At 44.4% G+C, this 20,423-nt stretch overlaps 1 protein-coding gene across 1 annotated transcript in view; it reads left to right on the top strand.

Moving 5' to 3' along the window:
• CEP170B (centrosomal protein 170B) overlaps positions 1–20,423 on the top strand; it is a gene marked incomplete at its 5' end in the record, with an annotated part of 55,117 nt that overhangs the window by 16,702 nt on the left and 17,992 nt on the right. The window contains 8 exons of the mRNA XM_082485451.1: positions 1,429–1,508; positions 2,840–2,978; positions 11,053–11,154; positions 12,293–12,769; positions 15,044–15,106; positions 15,960–16,723; positions 18,776–18,964; positions 19,159–19,267. Coding sequence (XP_082341577.1) covers positions 1,429–1,508; positions 2,840–2,978; positions 11,053–11,154; positions 12,293–12,769; positions 15,044–15,106; positions 15,960–16,723; positions 18,776–18,964; positions 19,159–19,267 — 1,923 coding nt within the window. The remainder of the gene's footprint in view (positions 1–1,428; positions 1,509–2,839; positions 2,979–11,052; positions 11,155–12,292; positions 12,770–15,043; positions 15,107–15,959; positions 16,724–18,775; positions 18,965–19,158; positions 19,268–20,423) is intronic.

Here is a 20,423-nt window from a genome sequence, read left to right as displayed (position 1 = left end):
AGGTTCAGGCATACATGGAGGGTGAAAAGTACTGAGCAGCTCCTTACTGCGTGCTGCCCAATAAAAGAGGACTGTCATGTGGGATCGTGTCATTAAAGGTGGCATCTCAGTGCACATGTGCAGAAGCCTGTTACAGTCCCATAGGCAACCTCAGTTCTAGCTTTTCTTGACTTTGCAACTTGGCTAGTATTTTTTTGATGTATCTGGTCATGTGTCTTCTGGTCTCTGGATGTGTGGGGGAACTCGTTGAAGATTTGCTGTGAACTGCAGTCTAGTGAAGACATAAGCCAGTGCCTACAGCGTGGGTAGGTTTTAATGGCTGCGATACAGGTTTAGACATTTTATAGAAAGCAATTCTGAGCACTAAGCAGCCAAGTTGAAGTGTTTAGTCCTACAGCCCTTACATGGATATTCATGTGAAATGAATGATTGCATTTATGAATTGTAGAATTTATTGCCCTCAACAGGAAAACTTTAAAGAATGTAGGTTTTAGCAACTACACTGAAGTAAAAAGATGACTCTATGGCAGTTACAATCTCTTCCTCTCCTTTATTGCTTCAGTGCAACTCTCTTTAGCAGTGCTTTCTGTGCATACCACGTTCAGCTCGGTGTGGATGGCAGCATCTCCTGAGGTCTCCGGGTCAGCTATGCACTCTTGCATAAGAGTGTTTGTCTCTCTTCCATTTACAGTTTCACTTGCAGACTGTGCAGAGATTCCCTGCTATGCCAGTATCACTTGGTTTATTTTTAGTCTAACATTTTCCATCTTTCCTTTTTCCTCCCCTTTGCTCTGTGCTGTGCTGATTGGACTGTTCGTGATGACATTGCCAGATGCTTCCTCTTTTTTTTTTTTTTTTTTTTTTTTTTTTTTTTTTTTTTTAATGTGGCATTGCTGAGGATTATTGCCTAGGCTCAACCATGTTGAATGCCTCCCTTCCTAGGAGGTCATGGCAGCTCATGACCTGATTTACTTTTCATCCAGGAAACTGGAGTGGCTGAAAGGCTTTGTCAGGACAAGCGAGCACCATAGTCCCAGACATCCCTACGGGGAGCTAAACTCTACTGTTCCCGTGTCCCATCTTGGCCAGGATACCATGGGGAGAGAATGGTCAGCTTGGAGCTGCCAGCTGGCTGGAGAGGAGTGGGGTGTGAGTTGAGTCAGGGCTCTGGTTACTCCCCTGGGTCCTGCACTGAGCTGCTAGTGCTCCCCCAAGCTTCTCCTGCCCTGCTCCCCTTGCCTTGCCCTTCAGTTGGCATGGGGTCTGGCCAGCAGATGGGATTGCACACTCTTGCAAAACATGCACAACAAATACTATGGTGGGATACAGTGCAGTCAGCTTTTAATACCCAGCTTCTTTGGGTTTATGATCTTGTTTTCTTTCTGTGACTAAGTGCTAGATTTCTCTGTCCATCCAGTTCCTTTGCAGTTTCCTTAACGAGCGCTGTACATTCGAACATGTATGTCCTGGAACAAATTCAACACAAAGTCCCAGAAGAAGCATTAAAGGTAAGGGTGTTGGGGTGTAGGTCCATTTTTAATTTTTTTTTAAAGTGCTCTAGTAATGGTCAACCAGACTGAAATATTAAAATACTCTTGACAGCAATGAAATGTTCCACAACATGAGGCTCTCCTTGGATTGGGGCTTAATAAAACCTTGCTTTGAGGAGAGAGACATTTCCCAGTTATCTCAGCTCTGATCTTTATCCCTGTGCTAACATGTAGATGAAATTATTTATTATTTCATGACTGCCAACAAAAAAGGTTACTAGAGGTGTAATGTATTAAAGAACAGTCAGCACATTAACTTGTGGGTGAAGCACAGCAGAACTTGTTCCCTTGCTGAAGTGGAGCACAGGTGACTTTTCCTGAGGATGGTGACTTAGGCCAGCTCCATGACACTTCCTCCAACAGGGTAAAGTTTGCTTAATTTATTCCTGTATATCATCTCATTTTTGCCTTCAAGCTCCCAATTTTTACTTACTGAGCAGTCCTCTTATGAGTGAGGTGTTTTTTAAACAAAGACTTCAGCAGCAGGTACGAAATATTCAAGCATCCTTTTATCTAAGGCAGAAAAGCAACCCCCTCTAGGCAAGAAAGCTGGCATGTTCAGCTAGGGACTGGGCTATCAGTGCCAAGCATCACCTCTTGGCTAGCAGATACTTTCTTCTTGGCCCTTGTTCCATGTTTAGGACTTTGAGAGGCTCGGAAATGTAACAGCTAGAATTGGGTAAATGATTCATTGAACTTACTCAGGGGTAATCTGGATGGTTACACCCCTTTATTAATTTACTTGTAATAAACCGACTTTTAAATAGCTCATTTACTATTTTCATGTGGAGCCTGTTTTAAGGCAGAATCACTTTCCGAGCTGGAGAGAGGGTTTGGAGAGAAATAATTAAAATATATTTTAATTGCCTTTGCTGAAAAACTGAGATAATGCAGATGAGCGCCCTGAAAGAATTTATGATATTGCTTTAAGAACAAAGGGGATTTCAGGGTTCGAATCTTGAATGGAAAATGGCCTAAGTTCTGATTCTTCTTAGTTTATTCTTTAAAGGGTTTCCTAATTAGCTGTTTTGCAGAGCTAAGTCACAATGACCTTCTCATGGACTACAATTATCATGTAATGTCTTCCAAGTGGGGTATTTGAAAGCCTCTCAGCTGGCTTTTCTGCTGTTCTGTAGGGTCTACTCAGGTGTGCTTTCTTTTTAGTGCAGAACATAGCTGCAGTATTTCCCTTTACGTGATCTGTTTGTGGGGGAGGGTGGTCTATCTTTTCCACGGGCTGGCACATGGATTGAATGGGCACCCTGCAACTGTTCCTTGTGTCTCTGCAGCATGAGAAGTACACCAGCCAACTTCAGATGAATTACAAAGGCACGGCAATGAAGAGGGCGGAGCAGGCCATGGAGCATGGTGTCTATGCTGAGTCCCCGCAAGCAAAGCTGGAGAAAGGAGAGAGGAAAGCAATTACAGGTACTGGGTCAGGAACCAGTTAATCAAGATTCAGAACAAAGTGCAGCTTGAGCCCTGCACTGGGTCAGGATTCTGACAGTACAGTGTTGTGGGCTGTGTCTACGAGCAGTTCCAGAAGGGTCATCTTTCTAAACCTGTGTATTCCAGACTCTTGGTTTTTGGAGATTCAGACTCAAAAAAAATCGGCTGGCATGATGGCTTACACATGCCATGTCGCTATGTGTGTGCTGGAGAACCTGTAGGCTGAGCAGGTTTGGGAAGTTCTTTGGCACCTGTATGGTCTATTTTTAATTTCCTAATCATAAGCTGGTGTTTGAACAGAGACGGTGACTCAGAGTAGAAAATGTATGGCTGCTGCGGTGTGCTGCTGGCAGGAAGGCAGGCAAAGAAGCAACAAGCCATTTCTTTCCAAAAGCCCTGTATGGTTTTAAATGATTATATTTCTTGATGTGCCAATATGTGGGGTTCAAACTGACTGCCAAACAGGGAGACATTTGCTTCAGGTTCACTGTTCTTCAGCTCCAAACCTTTTCCATTGGAAAAAGCCCTTCTGTTCTCCATTTCTTTATCCACTGCTACCTTTTTTTAAAGACCCTTTGTTAAACTTGTTTCCTCCCCATTCCCCATCATGATGGGCCAAGACCTTCCCAGCAGTCTTGTCTCTCCCATCTCACCCAGCTTCCTACCCCCTGTATGTACTGACCTGGCAGGTCCCTCCCCAGTTGTGCTTGGGTATCAGTTGGTTGCCTTCTAGATCTTGATGATGCACGGGAGGAACAAATACAGTTTTAAAGCATCCCAGTGATGGGATGGTCTTCTGGTACCAGGATGGCAGAGCAATTGGAAAGCTTTAGGGTTAGCAGAGAGACTGCCCACTGGGTCTGTTGGAGGAAAGAGCAGGGAGGTGAGTGGAGGGAAGAGGATGGGCAAGTAAAAGAGTGAGAGAGCATCTTGGGTGAGGTGACCTAGAGATACGTACAGCAGCTTTCTAGAAGCGTGTACAACTCTGGGTAAATCTGTTAAGGTTTCCTGATAACTAATTGGAGTGGGTTGGCTGACCTTAATCTCCCATGTATTGTCTTTATGAAAATCCCTCTAAGCTGACACAGTGTACTAAAACAGTGTAGTTTTTCTCCCTGGTCTCGTTGTTGCCTCCAGCTGTGCATGGAAGCACACGCACATGCACCCGTGTGCCCGACTCCTATTTTCTGCACCGCAAAACCTTTCTTTGTTTTGCTTTAGCTGTGTCTGTGTGTTGCCCTCCCCCGTGGGTGCGGTATTTGTGACTTTGCCTCGCAAACGTGCAGTTAAAGGGATGAAGTTGGTGATAATTAACCATGACACCGCAGAGGGTGAGGAGAGGTGAACCTCACTGGGGGGAGAGCTCTCCGGCTGCATTGCAAGGGGTGTAGGGGTTCTTGAAAAGCATTGCCGGTAACTGGAACCAGTTTGTGCTTGCTGCCTGATTGCATGATGCATTCTCATTTTTATTCTTGCCACCTTCGAAAATACACATTGATTGGTTTTAACCTACATAGCATAAGCGGTTGATATTTGGAACATCTTCAAAGTCAGAATGTTGAGTGACTCTTCAGCAAGGTGACCCATTTCTCTTATCATGTGGTTTGCAGACCTGCATTATGTTCTGTCATCGTTAACAGGCACAGACTGTAGGTCTAAGGCAAAAAGGGCTGTGAGTACTTATTGGGGGCCAGTGCTGAAGTATGTCATGTGCAGTGGGACTGATGGACAGATATAAAGAAAACAAACTGTGAGGTGCCCCTAACCCCACTGAAAGATGGAGGAATTCAGGACTTTTTGTTGGAAGTATTTTGCTGTGTTGGACTGAAGCCTGTGGAAGCAAGAGAGGGAGTCTGAGCATTAAATCAGCGTCTTACTCTCCAAAAAGCATCTCTGTCGCGTGAGCAGAATGATCAGTGGATGCCTTTTTCATCTGCGATGTGACTAATTCACCTTGTCTTCAGCTGCACACATGCACAGTTTTTCCTTGGTTGCTCGGAGGAGTGGCAGCAATTTAAAATGATTAGTGGAAAGAAGAATGTAGTATTCTTACGGGGAGTGGGCTTGCTTAGTGGCAGCAGAAAGAGACTTTGGGGAGAGAGCTGTTTTGCTAAGCCCATAGGTATTTAGGAATTTGCATTGACTAATTAAAACAAGGTCTGGGGTGACAAAAGCCTTTAGAAGGATCGCTTCCCAGGGCCCGGGTGGAAAAGAGGCAGAGGGAATGCAAGCTTTCAGGAAAGAGGTTTAACAAAACAATGTGAACAATTAGAGCTGCTTAGAATTGGGAGGAGGTGAGGGGCTGAGGATAAAGAGATCCAGCAGAGTGAATGGGAAACAGCTCAGCCGTTTAGTCTTTATGCTGTTGAACTTGCAGCTTTTGGGTGTATGTTGCCTGTAAGCAGAAATCATCAGTCTCTTTGAAACGTTTGAGGCAAGGAGCTTGGTAAGCCCTGTGGGCTGGATGTGGATATGAATAAAAAAAGTGCCCACAGTTTAGCTAGTTGATGCTAAAAATAGTCATCAGCTCTTGTGGTTAAAGCCTTAAATGATCAGGAGGCCAGGTACAGCCTTGAACTGAGCAGATTTTAAGACTGTCACAATCCCCATCTGTTACTACCTGAGTTGAGGTAATGGATGAGATAAGCCACTTTGTGGTCTTCTGTTCTCAATACATAGTTAATCCTCGGGCTGATCTTTATTTATTTATTTTTTTTAAAGCCCTCACAGGCTGATGGCACTAGATCATGCTGAGTCTGCTGACTAACTTCTGAATAACTGCTGCAGGCCTGAGTTTCCAGGGGTGGAGGCTGCCCGCAGCGTCTAGCTGAAATGGACATCACCGGCTGCAGGAGCAGGACTTGAGCTTCTCCTGGGATTTATGAAATAGGCTTTCTTTTGGTGTCCGCGTCATTAGGGAGTCCTGTCATCAGAGTGGCTGACTTGAAAGTCTTGTTGGTGTCCGGGGCTGAGGTCAGCAGGCAGTGTGGACAGAGGCAGTGGGAGTTGTGCCTAGTTGTGGAGTGGTTTCCATGGTCTTTGGCTGCTTTCCCCATGAGATCATGGTAATAGCTGTTTAGGCACACAGCTCTGCCCTAGCCTTTAATTTAGGGGAGTGGTAGTGGTGGTGGTGTATCTGCTTTTTGTCTGAGCTAGGGTGGTGGTATCTGCAGTATGTTAAAGGTTTGACCATGTAATTGTTACAAATAAATTTGTGATTATCAGCCAGATTTGAAAGCCTCTGGGATCTGTGTATGTTCACAGCACGTACAACAGACCAGGGCTTAGGTTTGCTATGCACATGTGAAATAAATACTGCAGCAAAGAGTCAGAGAATTGCTTTATGGTTATTCCTACTAGGTCTGAATTCTCTATTTTGGAAAGGCGTTAAAAAGCAGAGATGTAAGGAATTAATTTTAAAATGTTATAGCTAGATCATCTTTTTTTTTTTCCTCAAGGCCTCTGCTGTAAGAAGCCTACTCTGCATCTTCTGAAGATGGACGTTATTGTTATTAATAATGAATCAAAACCTATTTGACTTAAAGCAAGCTGGATTTCTCATGCTTTTGTTATGACTTGCTGTAGACAGCTTCAAAGCTGCATGTGCTTCTGTCAGCAAAGAAATTTGTCATTGCTGTCTGTCTCTCTCATGATGGTTTGAAGCTTTGTGAGGACCTGAGCGAAGCGCAGCCCTCAGTCCCGTCGTGACCACAGGGGGACACCTTCAAAGGAAATCAGACCCCTCTGCAGTGGGAGCTGTGTACTGGTCACGAAAGCTCTTCTGACCACTCACTGATAGAAAGCAGCATTAATGTAGGCTTTCTCCTTTCCCTTTCATCACCTGAACTGTATTTTTGGTCCTGCCCTTGTGGTGTTCTGTCTGATTCACTTCTCCATAAACTCATCCTTTGTATTGACATGTCTCACTTTCTTTTGTTGTGGTGCCTCTCCTTCAGGTGATCGATAGTTCTGTATTAATTTAACTGGTCACGTTGTTGTCAGACTTGTTAAACAAATGAACCTTACTTGTTCTGCACTAAAATAGCCTTCATTTTTTCTTTTGAGTGACTGCCCCAAAGACTGAAATCCAGGAACAGAACATGTGCATGTCAGTGGTCTTCCCTGTATTACACCGTCACAGATAGCTCAGTGTTTATCTGGCTGAGTGCCTGTGCTGACCTCAATTCAGTTATCTAAAAGGGTGGTTTTCGGGCTGTCTGCCTGAATTGATGAGCCAAGAAATATGTCTAAATGAATTGGCACCATCTGGGCAGCCTGGCACTGAGTGGAGAGAGGTGGTAACGAGCTGCCATCAATTGGAGGAAGTCTCATGTCGTTAAAGCGACTGAGCAGTTAGTTTTCATTGGTGTTCCTTGCTTCACCGCTGCCTCGGGCAAGCCCTGAGTCTCTCTGCCCTTGCAAGAGCTTCCATTTTACACTAAAATGTAATAGACAGGCGGTTGCTTCAGGGTGGTGTGTGTGTCTCGGGACACAGGCAGACGTGCCGCTTTGGGTGCTGCAGGTCCAGGTTGGGGTTGCTACATAAAATGCATCCCAGCTGGTGAAGAGCAAAGCCCCCTGGCGCAACTGCATATGTAGCTGCTCCCTGGCCCGCTTCTGTCACAGCCATCTGGTTTAGTTGCTTTCCTATCGCACTCCCCCCCCCCTTTTATACAATATTGTTGTGTTAGAGCTGGAGTGGGGAGAGGCGTCGGATCGGTTGTGCTGGCAAATTAGAAGGGACAGAGTCTTCTGACATGAGCAGGGTAGCAAATTCACGTAGCTCTTCTGAAGTCAGGGAAATTTTATTCTGGCTCAGGATCTCGCTGCTTGCAGCAGTAGCTGAGAATGAGGGTGTCTGTGTCACTTGATAATTTTATTCAAAATGCAAATTAAAATGAAGGCTCAGTGGAAACATTAATTGCTCTTAAAATATTGAAACTGTCCCCAAATAGCAAGATACTGACTCCTTGGCTTCCCCTCTGTGCTTTTTGCAGTCTTTAAAATGAAGTTCCAGTTTATCGTGGAGGCTGGGAGAGGGAAGGAATGAGGAGGAAAAAAAAAAAAAAGCTCCACAGAAGTAAGCAGATGTGTTACCCAGACGGTACCAGACCGTTGCAGGTGGGGCTGTGTGAGCTCTGTCATGGGGCAGGAGGAACCTTGTGCTGCCATGCAGCGAGTGCAACAGAGCGGCTCCCACACTGGTTGCCCCAGGTCTGTGCACTCTGCCCAGCCTGATGCGCTCACTGTAGGTGCTCCTTGTGCCCTCGGGTTTTGGCTCAGTGCTAGCTTTTGTCAGAGGGGGAATTTGGGGAATTCCAAGCACCTATTAGGGCTCGATAGGGTAGAGGGGGAAATTTGAGAAGGCAGAGGAGCTGTCTTATTATCTTATTATTCTGTATAAATCCTCTTTTTCTTCAGCTTTCCTTACAATCCCAAGGTTCCTCATCAACAGAAAAAGTCTGACCAAGGTTGACTTGCTCCCCTAGCTGTCTTTTCCCTGTAGTAGAAAAGCTCGTGGGGGACAAAGGCAGTAGCTCCTGTGTTCAATATACAGGTGGGACACAGATCTTGGGGCTGGAACAGCTTCTGGGAAGAAGTCTGCCCTGCAGGATGGAAATGAGCTCTCTCAGCTCACTTCTGCCCCTTTGGAAACAAAATTTTCGTGGAACAGGTAACTAGAATCTTCTAGACTAGGGGGCTTTTGTGATCCTGTGAGAGGCTGGGATGTGCTGGAGATACAAGCTGTAATGAGGCAACTCCTTGCAAGGTGCAAGCTGTAACAGCACCCATGCTTGGGAAAGATGCTGCTTGTGTAAGAGTTGGGTGCAAGATGGTCTTTGCATTTCTTCTGTAAGGTAGTATGCTCAGGATATGTTCCACCAGCAACTTTAAATAAGCCACCGATGAGCTTTCGTAATTGATTTTATTAATTTGAGACAAATGTCCAAAATCTGTGTTTCTTCAGGTTTGAGCCCTGCACTGTGCTCCGTCGACCTTTAGGCATGAGTTCCCCCAGACATAGCTGGCTGTTGTTAATAGATTTGCCCATCACACAAAGTATTGTTCTCCTTCTCCCAGCCCTGACTGCCTCTTGGCCACCAACTCCAAGATCAATACTGACTTGAGACCATGATAATCCATTGCAGTATGTGCCCAAAAGAACATTGGTGGAGCAGATCCCACGTGGTTGGGGTCCAGTGGGCAAGTCACGGCATGAAGAGAGGGTGGTAGGTTTCTGCTAGGCTGTGCGACAGAAGGTCTCAGTCTAGCAGAGACCAAACACTACATCTGGGTGCCTCTGTTAGTTGACAAGCTTGTGAATAGGTTTTTCCTTTTTTTTTTTTTTTTTCCTTCCCCTCTCCTTTGAGTGGTTTACCCATCCTCAGTTATGAAACATATAGCTCGGCAATTCCAATTTATTCATGGTGAGAAATGCTTCCTCCTTTGAACTTTCAAAGGCCGCCTACATAATGGGAACACAGTTTATCTTCCACGCACTCTAGGCAGAGAGTAATACTTTCAGCCTCTTTTGATCCTCGGTGTGAAGGGAGGCAGCGTGGTTGATTTTGAAACACGAAGAAGATCTCTTGAAAAGGGCCTGTAGGCTGCATCTGTAAAGCAAAATTTTTGCCTGTGGACTGTCAATGTATGAGATTATATATCTCTGGAACTATTCTAGAAAAAAAAACATCTGAAGTAGTGGCCATTGGGTCTGTGTAGCTTTAGAAAAGGCAGCATAAAATCCAACCTTCTTTTTTTCTTAGAATTATTTCATTCCCCTTCCTCTCTTAATTTCCCTTATGCTAATGAGTATTTTCTGTCATGTCTATATTAAAGTAGGGAATGCAAAATTGCACGGCTGTTTGAGGGCTGCTTTATACAGAGCAGTGTGTGGCTTTAAAACCACAAGCTGAGCGAGCAGCAGCTGGGGGTAGAAGCCCAGCTTTGGCTCTGTAGCTGGAGCCAGGATTTAAGACATGGCAGGTAGAGCGTGTGCTGACGGCTGTTACGGGTAGAGGCAGAAGCAGCTAACAGAGCTGGAGCTTAACCTCAGCCCCTGACCTATCCTTGTGTTTCTATCACCTCTAGATGAAAGAACAAAAGCTACTTTATTTGCTTCTCTTAAACTATTATAAAAACATAATAACTATACCACAGCTAAATTGAAGTGTATTCTTTTTACTTGTTGCATAAACAGCAGCAGCCCAAGGCACTGCCAAAACACAATCTTGTTTTGTGGGAGACAAAACAAGAAGGAGTGGATCAGCTCCTTTGGGTACCAGTTGTTGCAGTGAAGTCCTGATCTTCCAGTGAGTGCTTACTGAGCAGAGAAAACGATAGAAGTTTGGCTCTTCTAGAGGAAGCTTCTTCATGAGAAAAACCTCTGTCCTACAGTGACTCTGGAATTCGCTTGGTTTACTTTAAGCTTTAGAAAGCAAGAGTTTACTTCTTCACGTATGCGTAAGGAGATGGTTTTACCATTTTCCCTAAATTTGTAATACTTCAAGAATTTCCTGTTGTGGGATGTGTGTCACTTAGAGTGGGAGTGGTGAATAGTTTGAAAAAATCCCTGGCCTCACAACATCCAAGTACATGGTGGGGCGGGCAAGAAAGGGCAGAGCTAAAGTCTTCCCAGTTAGGATCAGGACAAAAGCCTGATTTTCACCTGAATTGCAGGTGAATTGCAGACAATTTTGTGGTTGGTGTTTTGCAGTCTGTCCTGCCAAAAATCTTCCACTTCCTGTGAATAATGAGGCTAGAGAGGGAGAAACATTTAGGAATTTAGGAGACACAGCTATGAAAGACAGTGAAGGGGGGTGGAGTCAGCATCTTGCAGCAGAATGTGAAAAAGAAAAAAAGGGGAGAGAACAGAAAAGCCTGAAAGTACTCATTATTATGTATAATATGCTGTTGTTATAACTGCATTTTAACAGGTACATGATCTTATCTGACCCTGCTTTTTTTTTCCTTTTTTGACATGTGGCTGGCTTCTGTGAACCTGGTAAATTGGTATTTTCTGTGTCAAAGTATTTGCTTATCCTCTTCCTAGAAACCAATACTTACCGCACCCCTCTTTATGGACAGCCCTCCTGGTGGGGGGAAGATGATGCCAATAACAAGGAGGACAGAAGGCAAGAGGAACATTACTCAGGTAATGGAGGTGATTTGGGGTGGGAGAAGATGGGGGGAAATGAAATTTCTGCACTTTTGATCTTTACTGTGTGAAGCCATCCGGCTTCAAGGCTTTAATTACCACTTTTTTTGTGCTTGTACTTGCACATTCCTATGTGTAGATTGCTAATGATGAAATCAGAATAAGGGAAAAGTAAAATGTTTCCCCTAAAATATTTGAACATTAGAAATAGCAGTTGTGGAATAATTTGAGATGGATGAGAAAGACCTCACTAAGCTTGTCTGAGATCTAGTTATACAGAGGTGCTGTATCTGCAATTGTATGCAGCCCACCTGAATAAACCATCCACTGTGTCTCCTGGGAGTTTCCTGTCGAAGAGGCACTTTAAGACTTGATGCATTGACTGGATTTGATTAATGTGGAAGCAATCTGTTTCTCACCTCGTCACCCTTGGGAGACATTTAGTCTTACCACCCCTGCTGTTGTGAATCTGTATGCGTGGAAGATGCATCATTTTTCACTTGTGCAGAAAACTTGATGTTTCTATCAAGCATATGCTTTACTGCACAAAGAAGTGTTTTATTTCAATGTATGTGCAGCATTATCTGTTCTGTAGTAGAGAGGGGTCGTGACTAGCAGCCCTCCCAAGAGGTTGAAATAAGTAAGTGACCGTCTAGCCAAGAAGTACTATTGAAAAAATGTGGTTTTATCCTTGGTGATGTTACAGAATTAGGTTTTGATCCAGCAAAACCATGCCTGTGATTAGCTTTGCACATTCAAGCTTTATTTTTTTTTTTAACCGTGGAAAGTTGAGTAGGTGTGCATGTAAGTGAATTCAACAAAGGGAAACAGGATCTTCCTTTCACATCAGCCCAGGCATATAGAAACCTTAAACTGCCATCAACCACATAGGTTCTGTCAAAACATACAACTGTGCATGTGTGTGCTCGGCGCTCTCTTTAGGGAGCAATGGAAGAAAGGACAAAGTGAATATAACAAGTGTTGGTCAGACCACAGCAGTACAATAAGCACTGATTTTGGTGATGAGGCCAGAGTACAAAGCTATCTAAAGCAGAACTTGTACTTTTTCTTTAATTCATTTCAGCTAATGTTTGTGAATTTAAGATTTTATTGCCTTTTTTCCCCCCTTTTGTAGAAAGATCAAAAGAGATAACCCAACATGAAGAGGAACTGAATGGTAATATTTCTGCTTATAGAGATGCCCAAGAACAGTCTGTGTTTGCCTTCCGGAGAGAGCCAAGTTACTTTGAGATTCCAACTAAAGAATTTCAGCAGCCATCAAAATCTCCAGAAGCACAGGTCCATGAGATCCCAACAAAGGATGTTGATGCTGTAGTAGCCCCCGTTGTACAGAGTCATGCCTCTTTCACTATTGAATTTGACGATGGTACCCCCGGTAAAATAAAGATAAAAGACCATGTCACTAAATTTTCGCTCAGACAGAGAAGACCATATAGTAAGGAACCAGCTCATACAGAAGTGATGTCAGCGGAGAGCAAAGTGGCTGACTGGCTTGTCCAGAATGACCCAAGCTTGATGAGACGGCAATCTCCAGGAGATGATGTGTACAGTACAAAGAGTGACCTGCCAGTTCATGTGAGGACACTTAAAGGTGAGTGAATGTCTTGTCATGGGGACATAGTTCTGTTGGCCATGCAAATGCATAATCATAAAGGGGGAAACCCCTTCTCCTGTTAAGGAGAACTGGACTTAATTATGTCTGCTCCAGATTTGCAAGACGAAGAGTATTTCTTTAAAGACTGTTAATGGTTTTGAATCTAGCTAGAAGGCTCTTCACCTGGCCCTGAACTAATCATGTGTGATGCTGGCCTGGGGACACTCTAATCTGGTTCCTCTACATCTGTAACACCAGCTCAGCAGTAACAAGTGATTCAAAAAAGGATTTTGATTTTTAAATGTCTAAAATAATTTCCATGCAGTCGGGCAGGCTGGTAAACACTGGTATTTCAGTGGATTTTCTTCTCTTGGCTTCTGCTAGCTGAAGGAATGACGTTTCTTTTTAGCTGTAGACCAGAAGAGACTAAGTGTGATCATCATGGCTGTAGTGACCAGAGCCACTTGGTCAGATGACCAAAGGTCATCAAAGATGTTGAGACTGGTGATTTGATTTGAGATACACATGATCACCAATAGAGGAAATTGTGCTTGTAAAAGAACATTTATTCTTTTAAAGTAAAGCTTCTCTGAAATCCTGCTCTGTTCAAAAACTTCAGGTTTTGTGGACCTGTGTCCTGTTAAGTGTGTCACTGTGAGGAATTCTTTGGGGATTTTCAAAGGTCTGAAGTGTAGCTTGGAGCTCTGTTCTTAGTTATTTTCATAACTCTTTCAACTAGTGCAGCTGGTGGGACTCACGTGATTCTCACGTGACTTTGAATATATTTTGCAAGATTGGGGCTTGCTTGGATGTCTGTCTTGGGCCATGCACTGAACAGCTAGAAAGGGACCACCGATTCCTGCATTTTCACTGCCTTGCAGGCCGCTGGAAAAGCTATTGTTCTGAACTGCAACTTCAACCGATGAAGTCATATTGAAGGTTACCAGACCTATTTGTGCTTGAGGTCCTTATTAAAAAAGAGCAATACCTTGTTTTCCCTTAAAGGAGTATTTGCTTGGTCCTTGTAGGGAAAAAAACCTCCTCATAATAAGAAGAGTTTTACTTGTTACACCTCCAACTTGCTGTTTTGTGTACGGGTTTTTGAGACGCCCCTATGATCAAAATGGTCTTTCCTATGCAGCCCTGAGGTTTGGCATGGCATGGAAATTGAACTGTTTTGTTGTCGTTGCTTGCTTCTAGTTCTTCCCAATAAGGGACAGTGTTGAGGTGCCCTGCGTGATTATTTAGGGTCTTAGTTTCAGTCTACTGTGACTGTCTGATAGAGGGCTTTGGGGTTTGGGTTGGGGTTTTTTTTGTTATTGTGATATTAGACTTTGACTTCCTGGAGAACGTTGTCAGGGATACAAATGTGCTTCAGTAGTTTTGCTCTTTTCTCTTGGAGAAAACTAGAGAGGTAGGCAGCTGCTGCTCATCCTAGGATTTTCCTGAGCAATGCACAGGAACAGTGTGCTGATTGTACTTGCCTTTTTGTAGTCCATAAGGCACGGAAAGAAGCTGAGGTAATTTAATACATAATTTGCATATCAAGAAATCAACTCTTTGGACATTTGATTAAAACATACAGTGTTGGTGGCCTGAGGAGTTTATCCACCTCTGGTTTGGCAGAAGACAGGGTGTCATTTATCTGCGATAGCTGTGTAACATGTTCTGGCAGGGCTAATTTTGAAGATGTCTTGGAGGCTACTGCTGGCTGCCTACCAGGTTTGGGTCTTCAGGATCAGAGACGCCCACCGTCAGGGTTCATTAGTAACATTTGTTCACTTTCAGGAGCAATGTGGTGAATGTAAAGCCTGGTATCAAGACTAGAGAGTTCAGGTTTTAGCAGCTTGAGGGGATGGCATGGTGTTCTGCTGGGACATCCCTGGGCACGGTGGGTGTTTTTCCTTATGTCCTCACCGTTTTGCATTCAGCAGAGTTCTTAGCCAAGACCCTTTAATTTAAGAACTTTCCCTTCCAAGGACGAAGCTTATCAGCCCTCAGGGCACAATGCAAAGTTTGCTGGCTTCCTTCAAGAGGATGTTAGGAAACTCTTCAGAGGACTGACTCCTGGGTTGAATGGATCTTGTATTAAATTCTAATCTTTCACAGCTAACTCGAGGTAATAAATGGTCTTCACCCATGTGTCTGGAGAACTTGCAAAGTAGGTTTGAGCAGTTTTCCTTTCAAACACGTGGTATTTTAGCCAGTATATCTTGCTGCATGTTACAGTCTAGAGCGCAGAGACCTCTTTCCCCGTTCTCCCGATGACAGGTTCCTGGTCGTTGACTGAATCGTGTTGTGTGCCTTCACACCCGTTTCCTTCTCCAAAAAAAGGTTTGTTTTTTGTTTTACTTTTAACTTTTTGTTTAACTTACTTTCTGAGAGTCCTGAACTAAGGCGCTGAGGGGCAGAGCATCACTGACACAAAGAGAAGGTTATAAAGATGGTTGTCGCTAACATAAGTGAAAATAATTATAAACTTATTTAATCTTAGTGAACTCTTAAGTAATGATTTAACCTTTGCTTGGCTGGTGATAGGATGGTGTAACTCATGGGGGTGTTATGGTGTGATTCTTAAATCTTCAGGAAAAGTAAAGAATCCTGCAAAATCACTTTTTTGTTAGCCTCTGGTTTATTTTTCCCTTGTAGAGTGGGGTAACATGGGTGCTCAGAGGTGCATGCACTTGTAACACTGGTCTTTCATTGTGGGGATTTGGCTTCATGGGATACAGCATGCAGCGTTTATTTACTGATCCTGCAGAGATATTTCTGCTCTGTAACAGAGAGAACCTAATGAGGAGATCTTGGACTACAGTGATTGGGCAGAGCGGCAAAATAATGTCATAGTTTTTATTTAAATGGAAAAAAGAAAGAAACAAAACATCAAGTATCTAAAACAATTAGTGTTACAAAATCAGAAACCCTTGGGGTTGAAATGATTTTGTGAATGGGTTTTTAATAACTTGATAGCCAAGCAGTTGTGAAAAGTGGGGTCAGGAGACAACTGCATTCTCTTTTATTTCCTCTGGTGGGATGCAGTCCCTGTACCACAGCAGATGTCTTTGGAGTTGTTTAATCCTATAGGATTTTTTTCTTTTAACTGAAAAGATAAATTTCAACTGGGAGGCAATGACAGGGCCACAGCAACTGAGAATATGAAACTCAAATCTTCATACCTTGTTTCCAGGCAATAGGCACGAGGACGGGACGCAGAGCGACTCTGAAGACCCTGTGGCGCCCAAGCCAGAGAAGGAGACGACGACAGGCAGCGAACGTGCAACAGAGCAAACCAGGCTGCAGCGCCAGATGAGGCGAGATCCCCACGAGATGCTGCACAGCAAGCAGGCCTTCGTCATTGAGTTCTTCGAGGATACGCCGCGGAAGAAGAGGTCACAGTCCTTCACTCACAGTGCTCACTCCTCCCAAAGTGACACCGATCCAGGGCTGAAGACCAAGGTGGAAAAGCGCAAGAACGTGTTGCCAGCAGAGAAGCTGGGAAATGCGGTACCGCCATCCCACCTTGGGGCCCAGGCAGGCAAGCCCAATAACAGCTCCTCCGGGACCCAAAGAACTAGCTCCTTCAAGAGGGAGAAGACAGAGGATCGAATCAACTCTTCATCCTCTTCTGCTTCTAGAGCATCAGCCAAAACTTATGGGAGTGTTGGGAGGAAGTCTAAAATGGCTCAGGATTTTATGGCCGAGTACTTGCGGGAGACTGCTCAATCTGGGAAGCAGAGTGCTGAGAAACCAGCACCTCTGCCCATGCCGGTAGCTCCACGCGTGGTTGTATCATCAGAACCAGAGTCTGCCTCTGCTCCACCTCCAGAGGTAAAGTCTGCCCAGGGCAGGAGGAACGATGAGGAAGACAGCGTGAGTGAAACAGGCACATACACCATCGAGACAGAGTCGCAGGATAAAGAGGTGGAGGAAGCGCGAAAAATGATAGATCAGGTAAATGCAGCTTTTCTGTGCTTGGCCAGTGAGTTGAGGGCTGAAGGCTTGGGCTTCTGCGTGCCGTGCTGGAGGGCCTAACTTCATTAGTTGTTGCCATGAAGGACTGCTCCCTTTTGAATTGGATGCAGCGGGGATTTATGGTTAGGGGTGGGAAATCATCCTGGGTGACCTTGAAAAAATGGAGAGGGTGATCTTTAGAAAACCCCAACAAAACAAAAGAATTACAAACAAACAAAAAGCCCACAGACTGCAAGGCAAGGTAAACCCACAGCAAGGAGCTGCCTTGCTTCCAAAATGAGATTTGGATGTAAAAGTACAACAGTGGGTTTGCCATCTGTTTAGAGGAAAGGCAACAGCAGAATAAAGATGGGGCTGATCTTGCCAAGAGTCATGTCTGGGAGCAGCTCTGCTTTCTAGAACTGCTCCCAAGCCTCTGCCTTGGCATTGCATCACCTCCTGCCTGCTGTTACAAGGATGGGAGCTGTAGCCCATCACTGACACAGCATCCCGTGGTAGGCCAAAGGAAATGCAGATCAAGGGCTGGTGCTCTTGATTCTTCACAAGCCACAATGGTAGGTGGTTATGTATTTGGCTGTGCTTGGTTAGAAAGGGAGTGCTTGCTGGCAGGGCAAGTGGCAGCAAGTTGAGATAGTGAAGGGTGTGGTGTAGGGCAGAGGCAATCCTAGATGAATCTACACTCGTTTGGATTTTGCAAAGTGAATGATAGCCTGAAAACAAAACCCCAGAGATGAGGGAGAGGCTTAAAAAAACCCACCCAACTAAGCAACCGCAGGGCAAACCAAAGTTTGGCTGATTTTCAGGTTTAACTTTCATTTGTGGTCTATTATGAAAACAAAACTGGCAAGTTGCTATGAAGATTTAGTGAAGTGTAGGCAGGAGGATGGTGAGGTTTAAAGGAAGCCTTAATTGAACCTGGCTTTAGAGCTTTGTATACAGTGTTCTATGAGCCTGGCTCTAGCTTCCCTCGTTTGTTTATTCATTACATTTCTTCCTTACATTTTGTTTGAAATGTGATCGGAAGCTTTCAGGGCAGGGTGTTTAAGCCACAGCAAGGCCCTAGTCCTGACATTAGATGGTTAATTGCTCTGGTGGGGAAATATGAGGGAAAATGCCACAAAATGAAAATTATTTCTGGGGAGTAGTCTTGGCAGCCATGTGACTTGGGCAGGCAAGCTGGCCAACTTCTGCTCCTGACTCTCCTGACTTGGTGCAGTGCAGACCTGCCACTTAGGAAACAACTCATCACTGGACCTCAGTGTTTCTCTCCAGGAAGAAAGATGGTATGAATTCTGGACTTGCTGAGGTTTTGAGGTGACTCTGTTTCTTATTCCCCCATCATTGCACACATTTTTTTTTAATAGAAGTGAGAGTGGAGAACTTTATGGCTAGCTCTGCCCAGCCGAGGCACCCCCCGTGGTAGCATCTTCCTCTGAGCTTGTAGTCAGGGAAGAGAGTCAAGCCCTTCTTAGGCATGACTGTTGGCCACCCTGCTAAGAAGGCCTGTTTATCTCCAGAGAGAATCTGGCCAACTAGTTCAAATGCTGGCTTGTCTCAGAGGCCCATCCTTTCCCAGGTCCTCATGTGGCAGCTCAAGGCTGCTTTGCCCACCTCACTCTCTGCTACAGTCTATGAGAGAACCTGGAGATGGAGCTTTCCCATTATATTTTTTCTAATTCTCCGTGAATGAGCTGGTAAATAGCTTTCCTGACACTCATCCTAAATTTCTCAGGGCTGAAAAAGGAGTCCTCCTCAGTGAAAGTTACTGCTGTTAAAGGCAACACACCGAAATAATGAGGGTGAGAGAAAAGGTGGGTGTGAGTGGGATTCTATGAATGAGTATATTTAGGGCTGCTACTGTGGAGTACAGAAGAAAGTAATTTACATAGTTTGTATGGAAGCGTTGGCAAGCGTTTCTGGCCCTTTGGGATCATAGTTTGTGTGTGATTAATGTTTTGTGGATTTGGATTTTGGGCTAATATTTCTCTAGTTTCTTGGTTTTTAATCTTTCCCATGCAAACACCTTTTCAGGTTTTTGGTGTTCTTGAGTCGCCCGAATTTTCCAGAATCTCTTCAGCCTTTAGACCAATAATTAAAGGTGAAAAAGACGACTCCGGTTCTCATCAGCATCTAATCAGTGAAAATGGCACTAGTCAGAAGTCACCCTTGCTCCAGGCATTTGCCTCAAAAGCTGTGAACGGGTCTCAGGCTGATTCGCAGGTACGGGCAGTCCAGGTGGATTTGCTGGGATGGTGGAGATGTAGATGGGTTTTCTGTCTGGATGGAAATGTGATGCATAGATAGATTTCCATTTTGAGGAGACTGAGTGATGTGTGTATGAGAGGAGAGATTTTGCAGCTAGGATTTGGTTTACAAACCCTCTTTCTGACACTGCCTTCCCCATCTTGTTGTAGATGTCTGCGGCATCTCAAGGGAGCCAGAAGTGGGTGTCTAGGTGGGCAAGCCTTGCGGACAGTTATTCTGACTCTGGATCTGTCTCAGGGCAGGGTGATGGAGGCGCAGGTAAGTCATCCTGACATTACTGTTTGAAGGTGGCTGAATCTAAGCCAGGATGATATGAAAGGCAAGCATTAAGAGCTTCTGTGAATCTGGCTGTGGCTTATTTTCTGTTTTAGCTAATGTACTTGGGGTGGGAAGGACAGAGTGAATTGTTTCTAGTGGAGTAAAGATGGAGAGAGCCTCTGGTTTGCATTTCAGAGTCATCCAAGAAGTTCTTAAATGTTATGTTTGTCATGACTAAAGGGCACCTGGGAAGGAGAAAGATTGTAAGGGCCTTGGTGTTAACTAGCCCCAAGAAGTGATTCTTTAGATTGCCTTATGATGCCAGATGAAAGCCCTTTGCAAGTTGTCTTGGACTTCATTGCTGACTTGTGCTTTTTTTGTGTACTTCTGTTTCTGGCTGTGCTGAGAATTTTAGGCTGTTCTGGGGTTTGCTGTTGGGTGGCAGGTTTGAAGTGTGGAGATTAGTGTAGAAAACTGGGTATGGAGCGGAAAAGGGGAGTGGGAGGAGATCAGGCTCCCATCGTAGCTGGCCAGACAGCTTACAGACCCCTTGGTCCTGTTAGTATGTGAGAAAGGGAGAACAGCACTTTGTTGTCTTTTGTAAACATTTTCACCCTTTTTTGCTTGGAAATATTTCTTATTACCTTCATGCCATCAACAGTGATATATAGACTCAGTAAAATTAGAAGAAACCTGTGTTTTGGAGGTCACTGCTACTGTTTTCACACTGTGTGAGAACCTGACTCCTGGAGCATTTGAAATATTACCATAGTCAAATAACCAGTTATCCTGGTATTTAAAGGCGGTATCAGATATGAAGTCCTGGCCAGCGGCATGGGAGAAATAAAAGCACTCTTTCTATGAAGTGTGTCCATACTGAGAGGCCCACCCACACTGGGATGGTGAGCTCTAATTTAGAGCCTCTTCGTTGTTACAGGGTCTTTCTTCTGGGACTTTCCTGTGGGATATAATCATATGAAAACTTGTACTGTGAAAAATGCTATATACTTAGTCAAATGGTCTGTGTTGTGTAGAATGGCGCTTAAACCGGTGCATCACTGCAATGGTTTGTCTGGTGGCTTTTCATCTCCTTCCTGTGGCCTGATTTATGGTAGACTGATGCCAGCAACGCCGTTAGCCTCTAAACGTATGTGCA

This window comes from Vanellus vanellus (genome assembly GCF_965231255.1).
Source record: "Vanellus vanellus genome assembly, chromosome: 6".
Lineage (NCBI taxonomy): Eukaryota > Metazoa > Chordata > Aves > Charadriiformes > Charadriidae > Vanellus > Vanellus vanellus.
The sequence above is the reverse complement of the archived record's forward strand: the minus strand, read 5'-3'. Positions and strand labels throughout refer to the sequence as shown.